At 42.6% G+C, this 27,135-nt stretch overlaps 1 protein-coding gene and 1 long non-coding RNA gene across 2 annotated transcripts in view; both read left to right on the top strand.

Annotated features, from left to right (window-relative positions):
* asph (aspartate beta-hydroxylase) overlaps positions 1–19,839 on the top strand; it is a gene marked incomplete at its 3' end in the record, with an annotated part of 41,542 nt that extends 21,703 nt beyond the window's left edge. Inside the window, exons 3-9 of the mRNA XM_079569525.1 lie at positions 291–335; positions 1,516–1,584; positions 15,249–15,329; positions 17,098–17,175; positions 17,838–17,920; positions 18,088–18,162; positions 19,621–19,839. Of these exons, the coding sequence (XP_079425651.1) occupies positions 291–335; positions 1,516–1,584; positions 15,249–15,329; positions 17,098–17,175; positions 17,838–17,920; positions 18,088–18,162; positions 19,621–19,839 (650 nt within the window). The remainder of the gene's footprint in view (positions 1–290; positions 336–1,515; positions 1,585–15,248; positions 15,330–17,097; positions 17,176–17,837; positions 17,921–18,087; positions 18,163–19,620) is intronic.
* A 100-nt stretch (positions 19,840–19,939) lies between these two features.
* Positions 19,940–22,290, top strand: LOC306973282. Its single transcript, XR_013793554.1, has 4 exons — positions 19,940–20,145; positions 20,311–20,416; positions 20,734–20,781; positions 22,157–22,290. It is a non-coding gene; the product is annotated as an uncharacterized lncRNA (long non-coding RNA).
* Positions 22,291–27,135: the final 4,845 nt, after the last annotated feature.

Genomic DNA, 27,135 nt, shown 5'->3' with positions numbered 1-27,135 from the left:
ATGATCAAGAACACTACTTAAGTAAATGTACTTACCACCTCTGTGCATGCGCGGGATCGTTTTCAGCTCAAAAGCGTTAACATTATAACCATTTATCCATGGGTTTCAAGAGATAAATGCATGCCATTGCAGTAAACAATTGAAAAGCCACGCGACTGAAACCCATGGATGGTTCATTAGTAAGAAGGAAAGCAGAAAACCGGCGCAACGTGTTCTGTGACGGCCTATGTCTGATTCTTGTTGTTTTTCTGTGGGTGATCTTGTAATTTCTGTTTATTTTTTGCATGCAGACAAGGCTAAAGGCATTCAGATTAACCTGTCTGAGGCCTTGCAAGGTAATCCTACATCCTACACTGATTCACTGTGTAACCTTGACAAATGTGTAGTGTTTGAGTGTGCTTGTTAGTGCTTTTTAAGTGTACCATATGTCCTCACACCTTCCTCCGTACTTCTCTGTGGACATGTCTGACCTTTTCGCTGTAGCTGGAATGGCACTGTCCCTGGAGGTATCTCAATGGATTAAAGGTGTTGTGCGGAATCAGTGGCTCCTCAAAAACGTCCTTTAACATATTTCGAATTATTTCATATTTAAAGACTCCAGTTTACTTCTGGAAACACAAAAATGCTCAACTCTATGTAAATGGCACAAAAAAGCTGAAAGACCTGGGCCGTGTGCTATGAAGCTGGTTTAGCTAACCCTGGATAGACTAATCCAGACATGAGCGTAAATGAATCAGTAGATTGAAGCATGTTAATCAACTGGCTAAGTTAAAGGGGGGGTATTATGCAAAATGGAGGATCAGGAGATGAAACTACTAGACATTTTGTTCCAGCAGTTTTATATCCATATTGCATATATGCACGCATTCACATTTCAATTTCAAGAATCACATCACTGCGTTTCCACCCTTTTCACTCCTCCATTCCACCTCACACACCAGCGGAGGCCTCTGATTGGTCAAAGAGAACAGTCCAGATGTTTTCAGCTGTCGGTTTGTCAGTTTGTCAAAGCCTGGCTGGAAATAATTCATGAATGCACAGGCTTTTTGAGGTTTTACTTTAGATACAAATTGGTGTATAACAGTGGCCCCTGTTCCAAATGCTAACTCAAATTCAGTTAAGTTTCTTCTTTTTTTGGGTCGGATATACATCCAATGGCCACTAAACATCATCTTATGAGAGGATGATGATAAAGAAAACCACAAAAAGTATATAAATGGACAAAACATACCTTGCCATACTTTAGTATTGCGCCTGGCTTCCCTATTCATTTGTATAGGGATCGAATGTTTAATTTGAACTGATCTGTCTTTCAAGGAAATGCACCAAGCTTTTCTACACATTATTATCCTCCACCTCTTTTCATCTGTGTGTTTTGGTCCCCATATTCACACTGATTCACACTTGTTGATTCCCTTTCACAGTACTGAACCATTGCATGCAAGATCCTGATGTTCTAATTCCTGCTGATTTGTGATGAAAGATTAAAATCAAGTGTCAATCGATCATTCCTAGGTAAACTGGTGGCGTACGACACAGACGGAGACGGTGACTTTGACGTGGAAGACGCCAAAATCCTCCTAGGCAAGTCCTTTTCCCCATAATTCACCTGGCCCCTGTTTCACAGCGGACAGCAGCATGTGTGTGACGAGCCGAATGCAAAGGTGGAGTGGGTTTCTTTTGCATGACTGACAATCAATCAGCAAATACAGAATACACGGAATCATAATCTGCCTGTGCGCGACAACGGAGCTTGTTATGAGGAAAGAACGACTTACACAGGCAAAAACGAGATGTGAGGTGTAGTGATGGTCCACAACAGCCTCTTCAATTTTCATTGTGTTTTGTTTTCATTCATTTTTCATTCTTAAGTGACATTAAACATGCCCCTTGAACGAAAAGGAGCATGTTCAATCTTTTATGAGTTCATTTTACAGTCACTTTACAGCATGTACAAATACTCCATATACTTTACCATCAAGTTTGTTCCAGATAGTTGTGCATTATTTACCTCCAACTCTCAGTTTACCGTGATAACAAATATTAACATGGTATTACTATTACATGGTATGTATTGACCGTGTTAACGAATATAAAGAATACAATGTCGGCATATTTGTTTAAGATAATGTATGTTGTTCTTCATCATAGGTCTTCCGTGACTCTGTCATTAGTGAAGCGTAGTACTTTGTGAATGGAGAATATACAGGGCTCGTTGTGTGCAGACTCTATAATCTCCATATAATAATGTTCTCCACTGTTTTTGCATCCGTTGTTGAAATGTAGGAACCGGCAGTGTTTTAACATAACTGTCATGGGCCAAATTCAGTCCTGTAAATAGTTTGTGTTGTTTTTTTATTTAGCATAGTGCAGTGTTTATTTATTTATTGACCTTTATTTAAACCGGAGTACCCGGAGGCACAGGGAGAACATGCAAACTCCACACAGAAAGGCCCCAGTCCAGGTGGGAATCGAACCCGGGACCTTCTTGCTGTGAGGCGTGAGCGCTAACTGCTGCGCCACCGTGCCGCCCATAGCATTTGACTATTAATTTATGAAGCTGAGAGACCAAATTAGACCCGTCATTACAATGTTTTTCCAGAACCCTGTCCCTCTGTAGCTCTCGGCACAGCCAGGGCAGAACTCGAGTCCTCCATGTCTGTTGAAGGCCAGGTGCACCAATCTCTCTGACCTTGTCCTCAAAAGAGTGACTGGTCTCATTTGTGTGCAAACACATCGCTGAAGCAGTTTGTTTTCTCTATGGTGGGTTTCCTGTATTGCCAATCAACCACAAACAAAAACAACATGCTAATCTTCCAACCTAAAAAATGTACAATGAAGTCCCGGAGGATCAGTGTGATTGTCCATGCAGTATTTCCAACAGCTTTCCCAACATGCAGAGGGTTCTCCCCCATTCTTTTCATATGTCATTTTGAAACCACTTCGCAAACCAATGAACCAATAAAAAACTTTGCCACCATTTACTTATCAGAGCTGGAAGCAGAAAGACGAGTGCTGCCATGTTGCCATGGCAGCCGTCCAACCGTGAGTAGAAAAATACAGTCGATTGAAATCTATTCTGAATGTCTCCAAGCTTGGCACGTGTTACTGCACGAGTGGTGCCACATGGAGTATAATGAACATGCACTTTCTGCCTGCGTATGAAAAAAGTCTCAAAGACAGCCTGGTGGACCTTCCTGGATGAGCTGTTTTTTTAATTTCTTTTTTTTTTATCATCGTCAGTGCTGGGGAAGATAGGGCCGACATTGCTATGAACAATGCTGGAGTGTGGAAAACCTGGGGTGTAATTGAAAAAAAAAAAAATGTTTATTTATTTTATTTTTTTATCAATGTTTTTGAAATAATTATTTTAAAATCCACTGTGGTTTTATTTTGAAAATTGATTGATACAAGGATTTCAGCCGAGAGCTCTGCCACCCCCCACCTGAGATTTCAGAATGGTCTTTGGGATTTCTGGCAGCAGTGGGGCGAAAACATATCAGGCCCTTCAAGTGTGACACATTCTGGTTGTCACCTTGGTCTTCATCAGGTGTAATGCTGACCTCCTTTTGTTTGTTTGGGCTCTGGTGAACTGGCTGGTGAATCCTGGACCTTGTTCACCTCACCCTCCGTGTTTACAAGATTTAGCCCTTCGCTGATGGTGTCTTCATAGTTGGTCTTAATTTGTACATCTCTGGCATCATCGTCAGCCTTCTGTTTTGGGAATCTTGGCACCAACGGGTAGCCTATTCTGCTTGTCATTTCCTCTCTTTCTCCATCTTTTTTTGTTGATGACTGGAGTTTCAGCCTGCATCAGATCAGATCAGCAGTATAACCTGATATATTGTCTCCTGTTTTTGTCAGACTTTGTGGTATATGATAAACCTCAAATCATTTTAGAAACAGTCACTGAAGAATCTCTTCAGGAGTTCTGCTTGGGACTCTGGAAGAACCCTGGACTTGATCTTCTGTGGTGATGTCCTGGGACTCTGCTGGAGGATCCTGGTCTTCCTCCTTTACTTTGATAACTATTTGCTTTACCAGCTTCTTTTTCTTTCTTTTGTTGGAGCTCAGAGCTTCAGTGGCGCTAAGATCCTCCACTTCAGGAAGGTTTGCGGTAGTATCTGGTACTATTACTGAAACACAATGGCGGCTTAATCGCTGTTGTGCAGTGACATCTGTGTTCTTTCACTTTGAGCTCAGGTGAACTGGCATCTGTAGCCTCCCTGAAGTGTCCTCGATCAGAGTCATCCATACTTTGGCTTAGACTCATCTACATTCTCCCGATTCATAGAGGGATCATTCAGTAGCTCTTGAGAGGAATTTGCTGTCATGACCCTCAGGATGGGTGGTAGGAGCTTTGTCCCGGTTTAACACTATCTGATCTGATGGGGTGCCTAGTTCAATCCGTGTCATTTTCATCTGGTCCTCTCTTGACACATTTGTAATTTTAAGGCTTAGGGACTGCACTGTCAAACTCTTGTTGCTTCTCTAGAGCGGCTTCTTGGTGTTCAAGTTTATGTTTCCCAAACATTCCCAAAACATAAGCCTCCTCTTGTTGCTCCATTCACATCTATGGACCACAGCCATCAGCTGACATCGCATGCTTCTGTGATAAAATGTCGTCATTGCTCCAACATTTTGATCACTTTGCTTTCTGGCTAGCAGCAGATGAAGGACGCTCTCTCTCTATATATATATTATATGTATTTCAGCTAGTACTTGTACTAGTAGTAGTGGTTTGTTTAAGTAGGCCGAAGAAAGACAGAATTGCTTCCCTGTCAAAGCTGCAGGGATGTGAAACTAATTACCAATAACTTGTTCCTGGGAGTAGCACTTTGCGACAGGTTAAACTTAACCTGAAGAAATGGTTGAACAAAGGTCATATTTGAGATCACTCGCACAAACCCGGTAATCATGGTATTCTTTTAAAGTACAAATAATAAAGCTAGTTACTGTAAATATTGTAGTAGGACTTGTTGAGGTGATCCTTCTGCCGGAGCTTCTTGTAGATGTTTATCTGTGTTTTTTATTGTTTATGGACTGCTCACTGTATAAAACGTCTGTCACTGCCCAGGGACTCCAGAGGAAAATAACCTTGTAGCTCTGGTCTGAGCAACACATTTGTTGTGTAATGTCCAGGTCAAATAAATAAATAAAATAAAAAATAGAAAGACCGCATGCCTAGTGTATACCCCGAATAACTCTAATAATTACACAAGCATATATGCCTGTAGGGGTGGATCCCACGAGACGAGACACGAGATTGAGTCCGCGAGTCGAGACGAGACTTTGACATGTTTCCTTTGTATAGAGCCATTGTATTGTATTATTTGTAACAAAATCAACAAACTAATAAGAATGGGTATTGATAAGATTTAACAGACATCATGTATAAAATCATGCAGGCTCCATTTGTGTGCTTACAGTTTAAGATAAAAAGGCTAAATCGTAGTTTCTAACAGCGTCGACTATAGTTTATAAATAAAGGGAAAGTAACGAGGTGCGAGTGTGGATCTGCAGGCGTGAATCTGCAGCGGTTCCACCGAGGAGGCGGTCCCAAGTGACTGACCTTAAATCTTCAAAGTTTTTCTTTCTTTTTTAAGTGCCAATCAATATAATAGTACACTTTGTTACAGAACTGTTGCCTCAATATTCCCTTGAGTCCTATAAGCAGTCTACAGGAAGTCTGTCTATATCTAAATTGTAGCATATAAAAAAAATATGTATACCATGAGATTACTTCTACTCATTGACTGCCAGCCATTTTCAAATCAGAGAGCTCCCCACTGCCAGAGGTTTTTCGGGATTTTTACTGTTTTTTTCAAGACCCACAGAAAATTTTGGTCTAGGTCTATGTCAACACGAAACCCACCAAAAGAAAGATTAGACTCTCTTCTTTCATCTTGAAAAAAGTTTGTTTGCACCTCTTTCCATTCTTTAGTAAATGTCCATAGAAAATAGGTGAAATCACCCAAAATGCTGTTTTCTGACCGAAAAGCTGAGAAAATGAAAGAGCAATGCTGTCACCTAGTGACTCATTAACAGAACTTTTAGTTCTTTTATTGAGTCACTAGGTGGCAGCAATAGGCAGCACAACTTAAGATTTTAACACCAGACATGCTCAAGGCTTTGCTGCAGCTGTTCCCATTGAAAAACCTAATTGACGTCTATAGACGTCATTGGCAGTCAATGAGTTAAACTGTGACGAGAAATCTTGTGGCAGTTTGGCACGAACAATGCTAAAAATCAATGCGTTTTTAGCATTGTTCCACTCCGTCTTTTGAATAATTTTGTAAATGTATAGAAATCTTTCTGTATGGCAGTGCGTATCGTGTCGGCCCCTAAATATTGTGACTCCTATTGAAGGCGTATTGTGACCTCTTATGCGCTCTCCACTCTTTCACAAAGCCCGATGAATCCTGGGATCTTGGGTAGTTACTGACACCACAGATTTAAAACCAGGACGTGTACAGCATGGATAGGTCGGGGTCTCCCTCTGTAGCAGCTCTTGGTCTTTAGCTAACCCCGCTCTAAACCTCCACTTCTCTTTTCTTCCCTCTCTCTCTGTCTCCTCATCGTATCCCTCGTTCCTCTCATCCTTTTTTTGCTTTTGAGTTCCCCCTTCCATCCCTCCATCCATCCACCCCACCCCGCACATGTCGTCGTCTGTCTGCGGATACAGGCCTGGCCAGCTCACCGTCTGGCCAGTCCCCGGCTCTGGATTGGTTAGAAGAGGTGGAGGTGGAGGAGGGCTCTGATTGGTTGAACACTTTCTTCACCTTCCTGTTCGGACTCATAAACCCTCCGGACGTCGCCGAGGGGGAGGAGGAGGAGGAGGACCAGGGGCCGCAGGAGAGACGGGCGTCCAGGCGGTCGGCGGGTCCACGGGGAGAAGAGGACGACGACGAGGATGAGGAAGAGGAGGAGGAGGGGCTGCGGCGGACGGGAAGAGCGAAGCATGATGGGAATCGGGGGCAGAAGGTGGTCATTGTCGGACTGCAGAACCAATAGTGGAAGGAGCAGTGATTTTTGTTTTGTTTTGCCTCGGATAAACAATTGACTGCATCTTTTTCTTTGACCAACTTTTTATGGATCGAAAAGGGTGAGGAATCATAAATATATTCAGGTCCTTTTAGAACGCTTTTGTATTTTGCATTTTATAACTTGGATTAACAAATATGTTTGAGGAACAAGTGATTCGGCCCTCACCCCGGGGCAGAAAACACACCATTGCTGCCTACAGGAGGCAAAGGAGACAATAGCTGCTTAGCCTTTAGCATCTCTCTATATATTCAACTTAAAGCCTCGCCGCATCACATTTCACCCAATGAATCAAATTACTTTTATTTCATCAGATATTTTTGATTGTCTAAGATATTTAATTGGAAAAAAAACAATGAAGTGACTTTCGTCTCCATGGAGACCAAAAGGCAGCCAAATATGCTGTTCAGTTTGATTAGGTCCTCATCCAATTCCATTCTCTGATTACCCACTGCAAAAATACTTTTCTGTGTCCGGCTGTTTTTACTGTATTTTTTTAAATTCACATGTATTCACAGATTTGACCATGTGATCTCAGTCTAATCCCCTCACCTTTTAACATAAATGAAAGATAATAAATGCACATAAAAGAAAAAGATAAGATGGTTTCGTTTTGCCGGCAACAGTGGAACCCAAAATGTTCCGCAGTGTACCTTTAACCTCTTAACCCCCAACTGAACTGGCTTTACCCAAATCTAGAAGATTCTTGAACAAAGCGGCAAAAATGAGGATGAAAAATACAACAAAAAGCAACAAAGAGCGACAAAAACATGATGGAAAAGTGATGAAAAAGCACTAAAAACAAAAACGATCACAATAAAAAATGTGCCGAAAACAGCATCAGAAAGCAAAGGAAAAAAAGCGATGAAGAAAGCAACAAAAAATGACAAAAACTACAAAAATAACCGTATGAAAACCAGACCAAAAAAAGAGATGGAAACACGACAAAAATGTGACAAAAAAAAAGTCCTTGTAGGTCTTAGCTTTCAAATGGTGAATGCCTGCTTCCGGCTTCAGGGCTGAGGTGAGACTGCGGAGTACTCAAGCAGAAACAACACGGACCTAAATATCTTGCCCAGTTGGAACCTTTTATATATCGTGTATCAATGACTCTTTTTTTTGGAGGAATCCCTTTATCATTGTACTTTTGAAAGCTTTTATTGTGAAAATCCGCTTGAAGAACACTACCTGACACACTGAAGATACTCAGGAACCTTTGGAGGCTTTTTGACCTTGTTCATATGGATGTATCCGCACAAGCTTTTGGAAACACTCTTTTATTTTTCTGAAGTAACAAGCAATGCATTTGTCCGGGCTGCGGCAGACTTTTTCTACGGCTGCATGTGTAACAAACCGCGCTGGACTTTCTTAACTTGTTTTGTTTTGTTCCCCATTTCCCCCCCTTTCCTTTCCTTTCCATCCTTGAGCTTAGCTTGATAAAGAGCAGCAGTATTTGTATATGTACGGAAGTCAAAAGTGGACGGGCGCCTGTTCTTCCTGGAGGGAAAAACAAATCCCCGCTCATTTCTCCTGTAGACTTGTAGAAAAATATACAGAGTGAGAAAATGTGGAAAGTTTCATAAAGGTTTTAATGAATCTGATGTTTTGGTCATTGGTTTTTCAGTTCTCAAAACGTTTCTAAGTACCACCGTTTAAAATAACTGACTTTTCAAATACACCAGACCTAGATAAAGAAATCTGGACTAAAACATGTCTAAAAAGTCTCTAAAATAGATCTGGACTGATAATGCCTAAATGATAACTAAACCTAATTCAGTCCCTCCAGGATTTCGCGATCGCCACTATTAACGCAAACTCCACTATTTTCTTTGCAACAATTCCTTGACTCTGCAACGAAAGTGAGCTGCTGGTCAGTTAAATCCATGTTTGCGCGTCGGAGGTGATGTCCAGCGCCTCTTGAGAGGTTAAGTCATTCAGACTGAAGCCACAGCGAGGACTTTTCCGTCTGTTCCTCTCACTCGCCTCGGTCTGACTTCACAGCGAGTGCCGCCCTGTATCCGAGTCTCATTTCTCTGCTACTGGATCCTTATTTGGTGATACACTTTAGGAGTCACTGCTGTTGAACTGAAGCTCAATGTTAATGAGTGAAATAAAACAGACATTCGTTATCTGGTCTGCTCGTTTTGGAGCGTGTTCGCTCCTCCCACTGTCCTCGGCAGTTGGATGCATGTGGCTCTCATTATAGATAATACCATTGATAAAAAAAATCCTGTTTTATGTCTTTCCTTATTCCCTGAAGTTTTGTTAAAACTGCTGTAAAATGCAAGTATAACTCTTAGCGTGCGAAATCCTGGAGGGATTGTTGACACCATTACTGAAGCATAATTGAAATGATCCAAGGATAGACCCAATGGTACAGACATGAATGAACATGAAGGAGTCGTTTACCTCAAAAATACCAAACAAAGGGTGCAGGTTCTGTCCTGGTGAAATATTAGTGGAGCCTGCCGTATGCCGGCCCACCTTTGAGCTCCAGCAGCTGTTAATGTATAGGTAAAGTCCACAGACCTATGGAGATAACCTGTACATGAGGCAGGTGGACACACACACTTAGTTCCCTTGAAGCATGTGAATCTCTTGTTTAAAACTGTCGCTGCTTGTGCTCGTGTCTGTGGAGCAAAGAAGCACTGGATTGGACTGGACACATGAACCGTTGTTGAAGGAGATGAAATGGTGTCTCACTGTTGAAGATCAATGTGTGATGCTGACGTAGAAGGGCCCGAATTATGCCCTTTGGTCACAATAAAATATGTAGGGACAAAATATCGTTTTGCAACATATTGCAATACTTCTTTGTTGTGATACCATATTGTATCAGAAACTATGTATTGCAATACTTTTAACTTGGTTCTAGAAAAAATATATTCAAATGTTTTGGACTTAAAGTTGTTTTGTTTTAGTTTTGTTAAATTCAGATTTAGCGCCCTCAGTATCGTCGTCACACATCTCGACAGTCTGTGCTGCCGTATTTTACGAAACCCTTTTTTTTTTCTGATTTCAAAGCCTCAGTCAGTATTTGGTAGACTGTACATGAAAGACGTTTGTGTATAACTGTGTGAGCCAGTTATTAATGATCATGAATCGTCCCCTGACTCTCCCGATTCCCCCGCGGTCCAAGGCCGGACTCTTTGTATCCACTCTGACCTCTGCACGTTTGTTCGGCGCCGCTCGCGTTGGTTCTTCTTGTTTGTCCTTTGGGAGGTGGCTGTGCAAACACCGCCGAGACAAATGCACTTTCAGACTTGACACCGTGAGTCGTTTTACCTGTGCCGTGTTTTAAAACTGTTTGTCTTGTGTCAGATGACCAAGCCGGAGGTGCTCCCCGAACGGCAGCTCACAAAGGTACAGCATGAGGCTCAGGCCGTGCAGTGGAGAAGTGCTTTAACTCATTTAATTCATACTAACTAGTTTGATTTGTGTTGTGTGGAGAAAAATGCATTGATTGAGCTTCTCAGGCTGATGTCCTGACCCACTCTAGACCTGAGGGAAACCCTATATTTACTAACTAGTATATTTGTGTATTTTCTACCTTTCTTTTGAGCTACGTATGACTTTATTAGTGCTCTACGATTTGAGGAAAGCCATATTCGATAAGTGTCTGGAATAGGGATGTTTTCCACGTCGCTGCCATTGATCATTTCTCTTATTGATCTAAGTCTGGATCGATTCTCTTCTCAATTCCAAATAAATAAAATAGGCTAAATAATATGCTACAATGAATGAATTATTGAATATTTATTTAAGGGTCATGCACAAACAATATGTGCCCAGCCCCCATGGGCTTCTATTAGTCTCGCCAACCAGACTCCGCCTCTTTACAGAAGAGGGTCTGGCAACACTCCATTGGGCGCTTTCAAAGGAAGTGACGCAGCGATATGGAGCCTACCGACCAATCAGAGCAGCTCCCTGAACGGGCGTCACGTTGTTGCGCCTTTGTTTTGTAGTTTTTCAACACAAGCAACCACTTCACGTAATGCTCCGGTATGCTTGTATTCTTAAGTTTTTCTTAACGACAGAAGTCATTTACTGAACTCCGTGTGGCAGGAGCGCCATTGTTAATGTCCGAATGACGACAACTTTCTTGTCGCTGTTTCTGTCGTCACATCCGCTATGTTCTCATTGGCTGCTGCGCTTCGGTCGTCCCACATTAGTCCCGCCTCAAGCAGTAGCTTTTCTACGACAGGGTCGCCAGACTAGTCTCCTGTTTATTAATTAATAAACATCGGAGATTAGTCTGGATGCCAGGCTAGGCTTCTATGACACTATCAACAATAAAAAGGAAGAGAGCCAATACCAGTAAACACAGATAAATATATACTGTTACTATCTCTCAGGATGTAAAGTTCTTTGCCTCAGTGTCCATGCTTTTTTAACAAAATTTGACAAAAATGTCATTTTTAAATAGCCAGCGCAGCCTGTCACTGTCCCAGAGCCAAAACAAATCAGGATTTTTACATTGAATCTTTGTGAACAAAGCAATTCTTAAATCACTATATGTTGAAACAATTGAAATTCATCCTCCACAAACTCACGCAGACTACACAGTCTACCATGTTGTAGAACCCCGTTGTACCGCCCACCTCGACCTCACGGGGCAGCACTCCTGCTACATATAGTTTTAAAAAGTATTTGAAAAGCTAAAACTATTTTTTTTTTCGTCGATGATCTTGAATAGTCGTAAAATTACAATATTTTCTCTCACAATAATCATAATAACAGTGGCGACAGGCGTGGATCCGGCCTGCAGGTTTAGAATATGAAGAGAAGAATCGTTAATGAAGGGAACAAACCATTCTGATGGATTGCTCAAAGAAAACTGATTCTACTTGTAGTTCTACTTGATTCCCATCCCTTGTCCTTGAATATTGCGATAACCATACTATTGTGATATTGTACTAAGCCATTTCAATAAAGCAAGTAATTAAAGAAGGGGATCGAGGCAACATGGAAGCCCTTGTCTCCACTTGTCGTCTCCGTAGATGTGTTGTTGATCAGATTCCAGGCCGGCTGCCAAAAATCTGTGGTTTATTTCATTTAGTCCAATGGGGAAATATTATTTTTCATTACATAACATCCAGCTGTGACTCTGCGGGGCTTTCAGGTCAACCACAAAAAAACTGCTGATAAATAAATGGAATAAAGACACGTGCTCTGGTATAGGACTGGGAAGTGAGTATAGTCAGAATGAGCCCCACACTTTGAGTTTCCAGGTCCTAGTATGTCGTAAACCGAAAATACACATATTTTTGATTTATAGCACACACCAAGTTGCAGAGATACACCGATCCAGCTTTTTTTTGCTTCCGATACCGATACTGGGGTTTGAGTATCTGCTGATATCCGATATTCAGCGATACCTAGATACTTTATTAAAAGTGTCTCTTTCTCTGATTGAAAAGAACAGATCAATTATCAATTCTATCTATTAATAAAGCAATGGAAAACATTTAACATGGATCACTGGACAAATAATAATCCAATCATTAGAACTTGTGCATTCAAAAGTGTTAGATCACTTATTCTTTTACAGTGTTTTATAAATCGAAATACAAACACTTACGGTTAGTTTATTTTATTGGGCTACTTTAGGTATTTCTTAGTTTCTGACCCAGCCTTGATTAGTTTTCGTTAGCATTAGCATGCTGCCGCTAGCTTTAGCATGCTGTTGCTAGTCGCAGCATTTTGCGTGGTGATCAAAGCACATTTGCGGAGCTTAAAACTGACTCTGTGATTGAATTCTCCAGGTTCTTAGCTTCCAGATGACAAACAGCATGTCCATAGTCACTTAGAGTTAGTCGGTGAATGTTGTGTTTTAGCCAATATCCGATATCGTATTTTTTATCGGCTCCAATATCCGATACCAGTATTGGATCGGTGCATCCCTACTAAGTTGTGTGAACTACTTGTAAAAGCCTGATTACAGCTTGATTTAGGACTTGTAAGAAAGTGTGTACATGTTGACTTGTTGTTGACAGTCCAAACACATTTTTAACATCCCAGTTTGTAAAGGCAACCCAAATATAGCATTGTCATTGCTGTGCCACCTTTAAACCTCCTTTAACCGCAACATCGCTGCTTTGTTGTGCCCGATGCCTCCGGGTTGCTCCGCATGCCCGTTCCTCACCCGAGTCCGACTTTGAAAAACCCACCGGTGTCTTATCCTCCTCCACTCAGACAACCCCCGATCCAAAGACTCTCACCTCCGGCTCCGGGAGGCCCTGAAACAGCAGCTGGCCGTCATCCGGGAGCGCGTGGAGGCCAAGAAACTGGCCCGCATGGCCCTGGCGGAGGTGCGGCAGATACTGGCCGAGGAGGAGGACGAGGCCCGGGCGCTGGAGCAGGGCCGGGCCAACATGTCGGCCCGCGTGAGGGAGAGGGTGGCCGAGCGGCTGAGGCAGGAGGAGGAGAGGATGGAGAGGGAGGAGATGGCGCGGGCGACGGAGGAGGTCGAGGTGGAGAGGAGGAGGAGGAGGAAGGAGGAGGAGCGGGAGGAGGAGGGCAACCAGACGTCCGCGGCGGAGGGGAGGGCTAAGGCGGAGAGGAGAGCGCAGGGGAAGGCGAGGGACAGGCCCAGGAAAAACAAAGCGGAGAAAAGCTAAAGATCCGCTACACGTTTCAGATCAAACTTAAAGGTCAGGTATCACATTTGCCTGATGTGTCATGACGTGACCACTGCTGCACGGGTCACCAGAGTGTTTGTCCAAAGGTGCTGGTGGGATGAAGGGGTCCGGAAGAGCCGACAAACACCTGAGGGCTAAAGAAAGGAGAACTTTGATCTTCTATAGTTAGACACAAATTGGTCAAAGTGTTTTTTCTTCCATAATAAAAGAACTTGACTTGTCAGGTTAAAGGCCCTATACCTCTTTTTTTTTTTTAAATTACAAACAATAAAAGAGGAAGCCGCTAATTTAAAATGTTAGTCGTGGTCCGAACTCATTCCTAACTCTCCGAACATTTGTAGCATCCCAGTTCTTAACAGGGACGAGTTTATGGGCACATTTGAAGACTGCAAGGGTCACTTTCAACAGAAATCCTACAAAACCAGTTTACAAGTTCATGAAATTGATACAAATGCCTCAAATGTCGGAGTTTACAACATACTAAAGGAAGACTTATCACACTTGTTCCACCACTTGAACAAAACCTCAGGTATAGGGCCTTTAAAGGACTGTATTTCTTATTTTTAAAAGGGGGACATATCTTACCAAATGTTGGCCTTAGTGGAAACATTCGCCTTGAAACGCCTCTGTGTTCACCTCGATCTTGACGTAGAAAAACGGTTTATTTATCTGCCATCTGGTGCTTCAATGTTATATAGACATGAGCGTTTTTTTGACTACCGACTGAAGCAGAGGATGACGATTTCTTAATTTTGACTAGGGCTGGGTACTGTCACGATACTTGCTTTACGATGCCGATACCTGAACAATACTTTTTTTTAATATACTACAATATTTGTCGTCTAGAACCAGAAAACAGAATGATAGTGTGGAAGATCATCGGGATATCTCCAATGTCAAAATAGGAAAGAATTTTTTTGGGAAAAATGGGGGAAAACTGGGAGAAATTGAATAAGAAGAAGATTTTTTTTTGAAAAGTCAAGGAAATCTTTTTTTGTTTTGTTTTTTTGTATGGTTTAATGGTACCCAGCCCTAATTTTGACTTAAACGGTTAAAGCCACATTGTAGAAAATTTTGTATTGTGAAAATGAACCAAACTGTAGCAAAACAATGCTACTTTGGGCCGTATGAGGCGTTTTCCACCAATAAAAACACCCGTGATGGTAGTTTGTTCTCTTCACTGAGTGGAAATGTCCGCAGTGTGGCTTTAAGCCTTTTTCCTGTGATTGTATTCACGTTTAGTCTTTCATAAAGCCTTGCAGTGGTGTGATGTCAAGAGGCTGGAGATTCTTCACTGATTTTCAAGTTTACAGAAATGCTACGTCATTAAAATCTCTTGTGGGGGAAAATGTTGTGTCTATTTGTTTTTGTCCGAATCCACTTTATTTACACGACAAAGGTTTATTAGTGTCAGTCTGCAGAAGAAACCCACGAGCCTTTGAACGATGTGTGAGTGTCATGCTATAAACGTGGCTCGTATGTGCCAAAAACGGCTTCTGAAATCTGAAAGCGCACGGTTCCAGTGGTGTGCTGTGAGTGTTAAAGCGTCCGTGACCCCTATAGGGCTGAAGGAGAAGGCGGTGGTGGTCCAGTCGAGAGAGGCTGCCCCGGTGGAGGCTGTACTTGAACAAGCGGCACAAGAAGGTAAGCACAGACTGGATCATTATACGCTTAAATCTGAAATGGACCTAAGATGGGTCCAAGTGGCGGCTCGGATCCCGGCTCCCGCTGGTCCCTGGGGCGAGACACGTCCGAGTGTGTAATTGGAAGTGGACAGAAGAATAATTGTTATGAAGGGGTAGGCACCTTTTGGCACAAGGGCAAATCCCGCACCTCTGCATACAGTTTATCTTCTGGACAAAAAGTGGTACTTGAGTTCCTCTTTTCCGAAATACGTGCTAGGTCACAGTTGAGGCGAGCTGCAGGGAGAAAGGCTGCAGGTCGGCATAAATGTCAGTCAAACATTATTGTAAATGAGCCAGAACTGTAGAAATCTCCTTCGCTCCAGGCCTGGGGGGCTCTGTCATGCTCATGCTAATGCTAATGCTAATGAGGCTGAAACTCAGCCCAGGACAGATCAAAAGGCAGGTAATTAGTAGTGATCAGAAGAGATTAGGGCCGTTCAGGCTGAAACTTAGGTTTGAGTTAGGTTGTTAGGACTTAGAACTACAAAGATTAATAACTACAAAGATGTTTACCCACAGGTGAGAGTAGCCATTAATACAGGGGAGGGTTCTGAGCTAAGCTGATCTCCTCGATGTGGGCTTTATCTAGTCTGCGGGCTGAGCTTAAACTTTTGTCCGCTGACGAAACTTCCACTACAGAGTATGGAAGATGACTCAAGAACCTTCACTGAAGTCAAAAAGTATCTTAATTTATCATATTGGGTCATGATGTAAGGCCATAGCAGCTCTGTAGTGCAGTCATAACCTTGATTTCATCACGATGCATTCGCTAATGCTAAAGCAGCTAGTGCTAAAGTTCACAGCAGCTTATGAATCCTGTTACTGAGGAGGGTCTGCAACGAGAAAAACCCAAGTCAGACTCTGTCAGAATCGAGTCAAACAGCCACAATCGGGAGCGCCGAACGACATCCTACACATATCAAGTAGCCATGTGCTCCGAGTGCAACTCAGCCTTTCAAATGAATGCAATAGAACTGGAAAGGCCTGTAGACGCCAACAGGACTAAAGTAGCATGTGTTATTGACAGCTATGGAGTTATCATTCTGCATCTGCTGTCACTGCTGTGGTGTTTAAAAGGGCTTCAAATGCTACTCCGTATTTACGGTCTTTCTCCCGTGTTTGCTCACGCGCAACTCGGCTCAACATTGACCAAGCACGTGTTTCAGAAAAGAGGATTTGGGCCCAAAACAAAACAAACAAAACACACTTGCCCCACGCCTGGTCTTATTGACCCATTCTAACCTTCGAAATGTGTGTCATGTAAACAAAATGTGCCACGATGAATGAAGAGAGGACGGCGTTGGACATTAACCCCTCACTGAACCGAGAGCCCATTTTCTCCAGCTTGGCTTTACCCAAATCTAAAAGTTTCTTGAAAAAGTGTCAAAAAAAACAACAAAAATTAAACGAAAATGAGGAGGAAAATGTAGCAAAAGGGGCGGTGAAAATGTGTGATGAAAATGCAACTAACAAACGATGAAAAAGTGACAAAAATGCAGCAAAACAAAAAAAGTCACAGAAGAGTAACAGAAAATTGACAAAAAACTGATTAAAAAGTAACAAAAATGTGACAAATTTAGATGAGTTTTGTAGGTCTTTTCTTTCAAATTAGGCATTACTCTGGCCTATGGGCTGTAACCTTTTAGATTTGGGCAAAGCACTTGGTTAAGGTGGGAGTTAAGGGGGCTGATTTCCACTCAAACGTGTGTTTTGAAATGTGTCCTCAGAGGTGATAGAACCCGAGCCCGTCGTTGTGGAGGAGGTGATCGAGGCGGCGGAAGCAGAGGACACGACTGCTCCTCTAGGTAACAACAGGGGGGTCAGGGGGGTCAGGACACCAGCCTTATGATATCAGGGATCATGTACTTTTCATGGGTGTAAAGTCATGAAACTAAGAATTCAGGAAATATTTTTTCTTCTGAATGAAGAGAAAAGGCATCAGTGGTAATATCTGAGAGACTGAAGACTGCGGCCACTCCTCAGAGGGAAGAGAGACTGGGGGGGGGGGGGGACACCAGCATTGTCATTTACATATCAGAACACTGTAATACAGGCGACATCAAATGCTCTACCCATCTGACCTGACCATAGCCTAGTCTTAAATGTGGAGAAATGTGCCTCTTTATCATGAGCTGAAAGTAGATTCCTAAAAACTGGAGTCTGATGATTTATTGTGTGGTCTCTAAAAGCACAGTAGGAAATAAAGGATGACAAAAACCTTGAAGCAGCTTAAGGAGAAACTGAAACGTTTGTAGGTTTGGAATTGTATGTTTGGGTTGCTGATGTAGAATGGGGTCCTGAGAAAAAAATGCTCTAAAGTTTAGTTATATCTCCCCCTGCTGGACAAACGCTGCCGTGCACAAAACATTGAAAAGGTGACTGCAGTTCAGGAGATTTCCCTTGTCGTAGAGATATTGATGCTGTAGTCAAATGTACGGCTGGGTGTCAATGCCATTTGTTTTTGCAGAGCCAGAGCCTGAAGCAGAACCAGAGCCAGTGGCAGAGCCTGAGCCTGAACCCGAACCCGAACCCGAGGCTGAACCTGAGGAGGTTTGTGTGGGACACAAAACAATGCACTTAGAAAAGAACTGTCCAAATATAAAGAACTGTCCAAATATAAAGAACTGTCCAAATATTGATTGTCCCAATAGTCAAATGTATTTGTATAGCGCCTTCGAACATGCTAAACCTGACTGTCCCATGTTGTCGCGCTGCAGGTGTTTGAGGAGGAGCCAGAGGTCCTGGAGGAGGAGCTTCCAGCAGCAGAGGAGGAGGAGGAGCCAGTGGAGGAGGTGTGTCCTTATCTCATTACACCAGCGTTTTACCTACATCTATGTTGTTTGTATCCAACGTCTGTGGTCGGACTCTCTTCCCCGCGTTGATGAGCGTGTTTACAGAAGGCTAAAGATTTACTGAGTTTTTTCTTTTTTTGCTCTGCTGCTCTGGTCACAGGAGGAAGAGCGCCCTCTGCCGGTGTTATATACAACTACATTTTTAACTTATTCAAACAGTAGGATCTTTAAATAGTTTGCACGTTGCGTTTATGAAAACACGGCCAGAGTTTGTGAACGCACAAATCTGACTCGGCTGTTTCATTGCAGTCGAAGTCTTCATGTAATGTTCGTGTTCCTTTGATCATCGGCTGGAAACTGTTTGCAGCAGCTAAAACCATAGACTGAGGTCTTCAAGGGTTATAGGATATAAAACTATATCATGTAACTTTAGTTTTTCTAAATCATGGAGCTTTTAGGTTCTAAAGCCCAACAAACACACACCTGCATGACGGTTTTAGATTATCAAATAAATGCAAGTATCAATATGTTTCTTTGTATTTTTTGTTCTGTTGAGAAATGAGAATTGGATTTCCCATTCCTTTTGAAAGCATCTTTCCTGGGGAGAAAGGGGACAGATAGGGGCCAAAGCAGTTCTCTCTCCTCCCACCTACTGAATTAAAGTCATCGTAATTACTACTGCCGATATCCGATATTAACCGATAGTGACTAGAGACTTCCTTAAAAGTGTCTTTCTCTGAGTGAAAAACTTGGTCCTCTTTTTGCCATTGTGAGGTCAATATAGTCTCATTTATAATTGATAACAAGATGCTTGCAATTATTATTTATTAATAAACTCTAATGGAAAAACATTACACAACGCTACACTATCAGTTATTAACAACATTTCATAAACTTAAACACAAACACTTGGCTGCCCCAGCAGTGACCAATTTTATTATTAGGCAACTTAAGGTGATTCAATTATAGTTTCTGTCCCAGCCTTGATTAGTTGTCATTAGCTTTAGCATACTGTTGCTAGCCAGCGATTAAGAAAGCGTTTGCGATTGAACTCGTTTCAATTCTCCAGGTTCTGAGCTTCACAATGACATACAGCAGGTCCATGTTCACTTGGAGTCGGTGAAATCTGTGTTTTTAAAGTGGTGAGAGCCAAAACTGGTATCGGATATTTGTATCCAAAACCTGATATCATCTTTTTTTGGGTATCAGCTCCGATGTCCGATACCAGTATTGGATCGGTGCATCCCTACTTTAAAGTGGAGTTTTTAAGCACATTTTAAACACGTCTAGGAGAGAAGTCCAGGTCCAGGGGGCGAGTCCTTTTTGTATTATACATTGGTCATTTTACTTACTCAAAAATGTTTTCAGATTGCCAGTTGCGACTATTCAAATTGCAATTTAAATGTGCAGTTTATTGAACCCACCCGGTTTAATCTCTAACATCTGTTGCAATTCCAGGTGGCTCCAGTAGAGGAGGAAATGGCTGCGGACGAGCCGGCAGCTGAGGAGGCACCAGCAGAAGCTGCTGAAGAAGAGCCCGTGGTGGACGAGGTTGGAGAGGAACTGACCCGACAGGTGGAGGCTGCCCTGGAGGAGGCTGCCCTGGAGGAGGCTGCCGCTGAGGAGGAGGAGGCACCAGCCGTGGAGGAGGAGGCACCAGCCGTGGAAGAAGAAGCGGTGGAGGAGGAAGCTGTAGCTGAGGAGGAGGAAGCTGAAAGTTTCGAAGAGGCAGTGGAGGAACCGGAAGAGGCGCCTGCAGAAGAACCTGTTGAGGAGCTGGTGGAGGAAGCAGCAGCTGAAGCAGAAGTTGTAGCAGAAGAATATGCTCCAGCTGAGGAGGAACCGGAGGAAGCGGCTGAATATGTAGCTGCAGAGGAGGCAGTAGAAGAAGAAACCGTGCCAGAGGAGGCAGCAGCAGTAGTTGAAGAAACTACAGAGGAGGCAGCAGAAGAAGAAACGGTGCCAGAGGAAGCAGCAGCAGAAGTAGAAACAGCTCCAGAGGAAGCAGCAGCAGTAGAAGAAGAAACCGCATCAGAGGAGGTAGCAGCAGAAGAAGAAATGGCGCCAGAGGAAGCAGTAGAAGAAGCAGTAGAAGAAGCATTTGAAGAAGTAGTAGAAGAAGCAGCAGTAGAAGAAGAAGTATTAGAGCAAGCGCTGGAAGAAGAACTAGAGCAAGCGCTGGAAGAAGAACAGGCTCTTACAGAAGAAGCTGAGGAGGAGGCCATAGAGGAACAGGAAGAGGAGACGGCGACAGGTGAGACCTCCACACGCAGCAAACTGCTCTAAAGCTAAGCTAAACCTTGGGGAAAGATGATGAAACGTATTAGTTTTAAAAGAAAATTCATGAAATTCTTTTTTTGGTATAGGGCCTAAGGTATAGGCGGCGCGTTCTAGCTTTTAGGTGGGGTATTATGCAAAGGCTGCTGAAACACTCATAGTTTCTCCTTTGTTTTTATTTCATTATTAAAAGGGGAGGGGCTTAAAAACCTTTCCACCGTCTGATTTAAGGACGATCCGATCACGGCCTTTTTCCGTTGCTTCTCTCACCTCTGAAGTGTGCTTGTGTTTCAGAAGCAGAGTTCACCGAGACGCAGGAACAGAGCGAGGACGAGCCCACAGGTAAACGAAGTAGCAGTATTATTAATTGGGAATTATTGGGCAATGGATCTGAGATTACCAGGGCATCTCCCCAATATTGTGACATTCGGTTCCAATGGCCGTTTTCCCATACATGACGCCATACTGTAAAGCCAGATGCCAGTGTTTGCAGAGGGACATGAGGAGGCATGTGTCTGCTCCACGTGCAGCTGATAGCTTCCGCACTTTGCTCTGTACAGTACACACTATCTGTCTGCAGGCCTGCGCACACATGCCCAGACCTTCACATGTGGGAAGTGACAGCTGCGCCGATGGTGTTTCCATATGTACCAGAGATAGAGATAAGGCCGTGTTGCAACAGTAACTGATAGAGCGGGCGATTCTTTTGACGACACATGTATGGACGCAAAGTGCTAATGCGTACAGTTGGGATGTCTTCGGGGGGTATCTGTTCACAACGGGAACAGAATTAGCCGCAAGTGAAATAGTTCTTTAGAGAAGATGGCGCATCAGCATTTACACAGGTGCATCCTTTTTTCTTTTTTTTTTTATCTAAGAGGATTTTCTTGTTGTTGTAGCCATCTATTTAACCTCTTAACCCCCACCTTAAAGGAACAGGCCACCGCTTTTCCATACTGAGATATGTTCTTACCTGAGCTTAGACGAGTTGATGCATACCTGTCTGGTCTTTGTGCGTGACCGTGGTAGAGCGTGGTCGCTTCCAACTTCAACCCGTTTGGAGCTATAGGGATATACTGGGAGAGGCCGAATGATTACAACATCTTTGGTCGTTTTGCGTGACTGAGGGCACGCACAAAGACCAGATAGGTACGCGTCAACTCGTCTAAGCTCAGGTAAGAACATATCTCAGTGTGGAAAAACGGTGGCCTGTTCCTTTTAACCGAGCTCGTTTTCTCCAGTTCGACATCGGCCAAAGCTTCTTGAAGAAAAAAAAAAGAAAAACGTCAAAATAGCGACAAAAAAAAGACGTAATGAGAATGAAAAGAGCGACAACAACAGGTGACAAAAAAGTGATGAAAAGGCAACAAAAAATCAACAGAAATACAACGACAACGTGATGAAAGATGTGAGATCCATTTTGTAGGTCTTAGCTTTCAAATGAGGCGTCACACTGGTCTATAAGGCTGTAAGCTCCAGTCGAGAAGCTTTTAGATTTGGGTAAAGCCAAACTGGAGAAAATGCTCTCGGCTCAGCCGGGGATTAAGAGGTTAATGTTGCTTACGTTGCTTCAAATGGCAGGCCCAGGCGGTCAATTATACACTGTCTGCTACATTTGTGAAGCATTGAAACTTACAGACTGTCGCTTTAAGTATTTCTCTGGAGCAGAGCTTGTGTTTGAAACATCTGGTGATGCTGTCGTCTTTGTCTCGTGCAGAAACGTAGAAGCTGCGGAGGTCGACGTGGTCTCCACCTCGAGGACTGACACTGACCTCACACCCTCCTCCTCTTCCTCCTCCATCACCACCCATCCCTCCTCCTCCTCCTCCTCCTCCATCACTCCCCTCCTCCTCCATCACCACCCATCCCTCCTCCTCCATCACTCCCCTCCTCCTCCATCACCACCCATCCCTCCTCCATCCCTCCTCCTCCCCCGTCTGTGTGAATGAACGAGTGAGCGACGATGAACGGATGAACAACAGCGCCTCCTTTTAAACTCGTTTTTAAACTTATTTCCTAATAATTTAATTCACCTTTTCTTTACCTTTTTTTTTCTTAGACTAAGACTTTCTTAGACCCCCCCCCCCCCCCCCCCCCCCCCCCCCCCCCTCCGAGTTTTTCTATAACCACTAACGCAACCGTATTTCACTCAAACATAACTAAGCTAAGCTAAGCTAAAAAAAAAAACACACACCACATATTTCCGAAACACTAATTTTTCTTTTCATTTTATTTCAGCCTAAGGTCACGTGACTAAACCACGTGACAAAAAATTGTCGATTTTTGGGGGGGGGGGGGGGATTTGTGGCTAATGCGATTCGAAAATTTGGCTTCGCTAGCCATTTTGTACTTTTTTTTTCTTTTTTTCTGTATGTTAACAAAAACAATCCAACCCCTTTGAATCTTTTTTTTTGTTTTTGTAAATGCCTAGCCTCTATGCAAATAACCATGTACCACTCGGCGTGCGATGTGTGTTAGCCGTTAGCGTGAATGCTAATCTGAGTGCGTCGGTAGCTTCTTCATCCTCCTCCATTTTTGTCAACTTGTTTTTTTTTGTTTTTTTTTTGCCTCTCTCTCTTTTGAGGAACTAATAATACTGTCAAATACTTACAACAAGGGACTGTGAATTTTAATGTGGGAAACAAACGGAGGTGGCTTTTTATCATTTTACGACAAAATAGATGTTTGTTTGTTTTTTTAGACATTCTCAGTTAGTACAACCACTCACACTCTGAAGTTTCTCCTCTCGGCGCTGAGGCAGGAGTAGGTTTGTCGGCCGCCGTTCAAAATGGCCGAATGTGTTTTTAATTGTGCGTGATGTATTTAGCAATATGAATGATACAGCCTACGCTAAATGTGTCTGGATCAGGTTTTTCATTATTTCCCTGTACTTTAATTACTTGTTGACCTCATGATTTTTGATCAAATATAATGAACGTAATTACATTGAATTCAATATATATTATGCCATCTTTTTCCTTCATATTGTTTTATGTTCATGTTTAATCACTTTTTCTCTCTCCCTTAAAGTGCATTTGACAGTCATTTTTTTTCATTTCTGTATTGGACAAAGGCGAAGCATGTGACATAAAATGCCTCTAACTGTCGCCATGCAACCATGCTGTACATAAGGACCATAAGCATATCCCACTCTTTTTTCTTTTTTTTTTACATAAATATTGCAGCTTTTGAATTAGAAAAACACTCAAACCTGTCATATGCACTTTAATTCGCCTCAAGCTTTGAGTAGAATGAATGTAACAAATAGAGTAGACGGAAAAAGATGGCCTAATATGCTTTAAATCATGAACGTCAACGGTTTTTAGGAGTAGGAGTAGCAATATAAAATCTTGTCAGTCGGTTTCCTTAACCTTTTGGATTTGGTCAACTCTAAAGAATCATCGTCACAACCGGTTTGAAACGCCCAGATCTCGTTTTTTTTGTAGTAATTCCTCCCGTCTCCGAATCACGGCTTTGTTTTTCATGTATGAGCGTTATTAGCGTGGTAGCGTGGTAGCGGGGTAGCGGGTAGTCGACGCCCTCACACCCTTTTCCAAATAAAAGCCCTCGCGCCGGCTTTTTGTAATGTTAACTTTTGAAGGAGCAGACTGTAAATGTCTTTGTATAATCTTAATATCGGACACATTCCGCTTTTCGATCCTGCACAAATGAGTAAAAAAAAAACCCACGACTGCTGTTCTCGAAACTGCTTCACGTTTGAAACTGAAAATACTTTCTTTGGTGTTTGTTATCGTGTGTTTTCACAGGAGCCATGTTTCCGTTAGGTTCTGTACTAACGGTTTTGGCTGGGATTGGTAAACGAAGTTAGCCAAAAAACATGCTAACAATGTTTCTAGCGTTAGCTTCATGCTACATATGCTAACGCTAGCGGAAGTGCCGTGTTGTTTCTGCTTCTACAGGACAATCTGCTGTGAAAAAACATCCACATGGACCCGATTTTGCGCTTACTTTGAATACTTAAGTGTTTTCTACGGCAAATTCCAACCAAGCAACTTCTCTTTGTTTTTGTTTTTTTACCAAAACTCTTGTGTCGTCTTAGCGGAAACATGGCTTTTGATCCTAATACCAGCGTGTTCTACGGGATGAACTCATTCCACTTTCCGTAGCTTGTGTTTTTCTCTGTGACGGTCCTTCTTTTTATTTTTCGTCTCTTCGTACGTCAATGTGAACTGTACCACCTTTTTAACTTTGAAGACCTTTACCAAGAGAGAACTTCTAGATTTTTAAACGTTTTTAAATGAAAAAAAAAAAAAAAAGGACTTTTGGGGGAGGGAATAGGGAATTACGCTTGTTTTTTTTTTTTTTTTTCCTGATTTGTGCTTAACCACGAGCTGTGTTTTACGGACAGCTACGGGAAGATTTGATTTCGAGACTTGAAGGGAACAGAAGGCTGCGGCGGAGATGTTTTGTTTTGATTTTTTGGTGGGGTTCATTGCGCCCCGATCTCGGGCCCCAGCCCTGTTCCGCAGAGGGTTCGTCGACGAAACAATGGGAGTAAATTATTTCAAGTGATGACAATAATGGACTGTAATGAGCAGTTTGTTGTGGAGCTGCCAATAAAGTTTGGGACAAAAAACAAAATCCTGGTGTGTGTTTTTTTCTCTCTCTCGATGATTCATGAAACACTAGTCCCTCAGTATATTATTGTATATATTATTATAGATGCAGACATTTTCCATTAACAGTTTGTATCGGGTCAGTATCTTTCTCTTTTATGTCTTGAAATGATCTTGTGCCTTGAGTACAGTGTTTCTTAGGGGGTGCTTGGATGATTTCAGATTAATAAAATGAGGTGAAACTGAGTGGAATTTAGGAGAGTTAGTTTTAATGATTATTTTAATGAGTAATTTAGCTTCCTTTGAACACAACTAAACACTGAATAATCTTATTTTAGTTCAGTGGTGCCCAAAGTGGGGCCCACGGGCAAATTTGGCCCACTGAAACAATTCTATTGGCCTGCCAACTTTTGTGCGGTGTGTGCAGAGCCGGTTTTTCCCATAGGCAAACCATGCAAGTTGCATAGGGCCCCCGCAGCCGTAAGGGCCCTGCATCTCAGTTAAACTCCGGTGTTGTTTCACTGATTAATCAAGGCGTTGTTACAGGCCTATTTTGTCTCAAAGATGACTTGAATCCACACGGTTCTCATGCACGCAGTTACTTACAGTAACTCTGGTTCTCTGAATGTTCACAGTCTTAAACGAATTGGGCTACGCACAGACTAATTCTCAGTGGTCAGACAGAAATAACCGTCAGGTGCAGGTGTTAGTTTTAAATCAGCGGTTCCCAAACTGTGGGTCAGGGACCAGAGATGAGAGAATGTGACCATTTGCCATTTACCATTTTAAAAAGTTGGGAAATAGACAAGTAGTAGTCCTAAATCCCAGTCTCACAGTAGCTAGGTGGTTAGTGGTTCTCACACAGAGGGGCAGGGCCTGAATTGAGGTCATTATTTTCCACTTCTGCCCTGCACTAATGCACAGTGGAACCGTTTTTGACAATAAATGGATTTGCTCTTTGGCACGTGTACTGTAGGGCCCCCCATGTGGATTTTTGCTTAGGGCCCCAGAAGGGCCAGCACCGGCTCTGGGTGCGTGCTTAATACAAAGGCCCCGTCCGAAACCAGTAAATTGGTAAGAGCTCTTACGCCAAACCGGATGTGTGTCAGAGTCCACCATGTCAAGAAGCCTCCGAATTGGTCTGTCAGCTAGGAAGGAGTTAGGAAAAGTAGCCTCAATGCTAACTATCATAGCTACTTTAGCATAGGGACCTCTGGTGCTAACTAATCGGTGATTAGGAGCCATGTGCCATCCCATAAGGCACTGTGCCAATTTATGAAACAGCTGTTCAAGGAGAAAAAAAATCCAAATGAGCCTCCACACAAGGTTCAGGATTAGTTGCTAGTCTTAGTACGTAGAGGCTATAATTTGGTTTCGGACGCAGGCAGCCTAACTCTCCCATTCATTCTCAATGGTAAATATGGATGCAGTACTCTTTTTGGCCACCAGCGTCAAATTGGGGGCGCTGTTTCACTCCTTTAGCAAAGTTAAGGAAACACTGTTGTGGTGTCTTGGTGTTTCTCATAAAGCGTTGTAGGATCAACTTTCCCAGTTTTCCAACTTTTATTGCAAAGGTTGCTGACATCTACAAAGGTCATGTTAAAAATTGACTTATAAAAGAATGTTTGCTGAACTGACACTTTCAAAATGATCTAATGTGGCATTGTCTTTGAGTTACCAAATAAATGAGGTAAAGTCACTGTAGGTGCTGCAGATACAGGTGTTGTTGTTTGGACGGAGCGCTACCGCAAAGCCTTCATCCCCACTGCTGTCAGACTGTACAATAAGACCGTGAAGTAACGCCGACTGTAACAAGTGAATTTCTCCTTTGTGATATCAATAAAGGTTTATCTTATCTTATCTTATCTTATCTTCTCTTATCTTACATTTTGCATTATAATGCTACAATTGTTTATTTTGTTCTACCAAAACAAGGCTTTTGCCACAGTTAACATTTGTTTTAACATTTGCATGTTATTTGCATAGATAGAATTAAATACAAATGTATACCGGAAAATAAAATAAAGTCACTTTTATTATTTGCAGACATTGCCGTGTTTGGCCTGCGACACACTGGCACTTTCTCATTTTGGCCCTCGGAGACAAAAAGTTTGGAAAC

The sequence above is a fragment of the Gobius niger genome (assembly GCF_951799975.1).
Source record: "Gobius niger genome assembly, chromosome: 13".
Classification (NCBI taxonomy): Eukaryota; Metazoa; Chordata; class Actinopteri; order Gobiiformes; family Gobiidae; genus Gobius; species Gobius niger.
The sequence above is the reverse complement of the archived record's forward strand: the minus strand, read 5'-3'. Positions and strand labels throughout refer to the sequence as shown.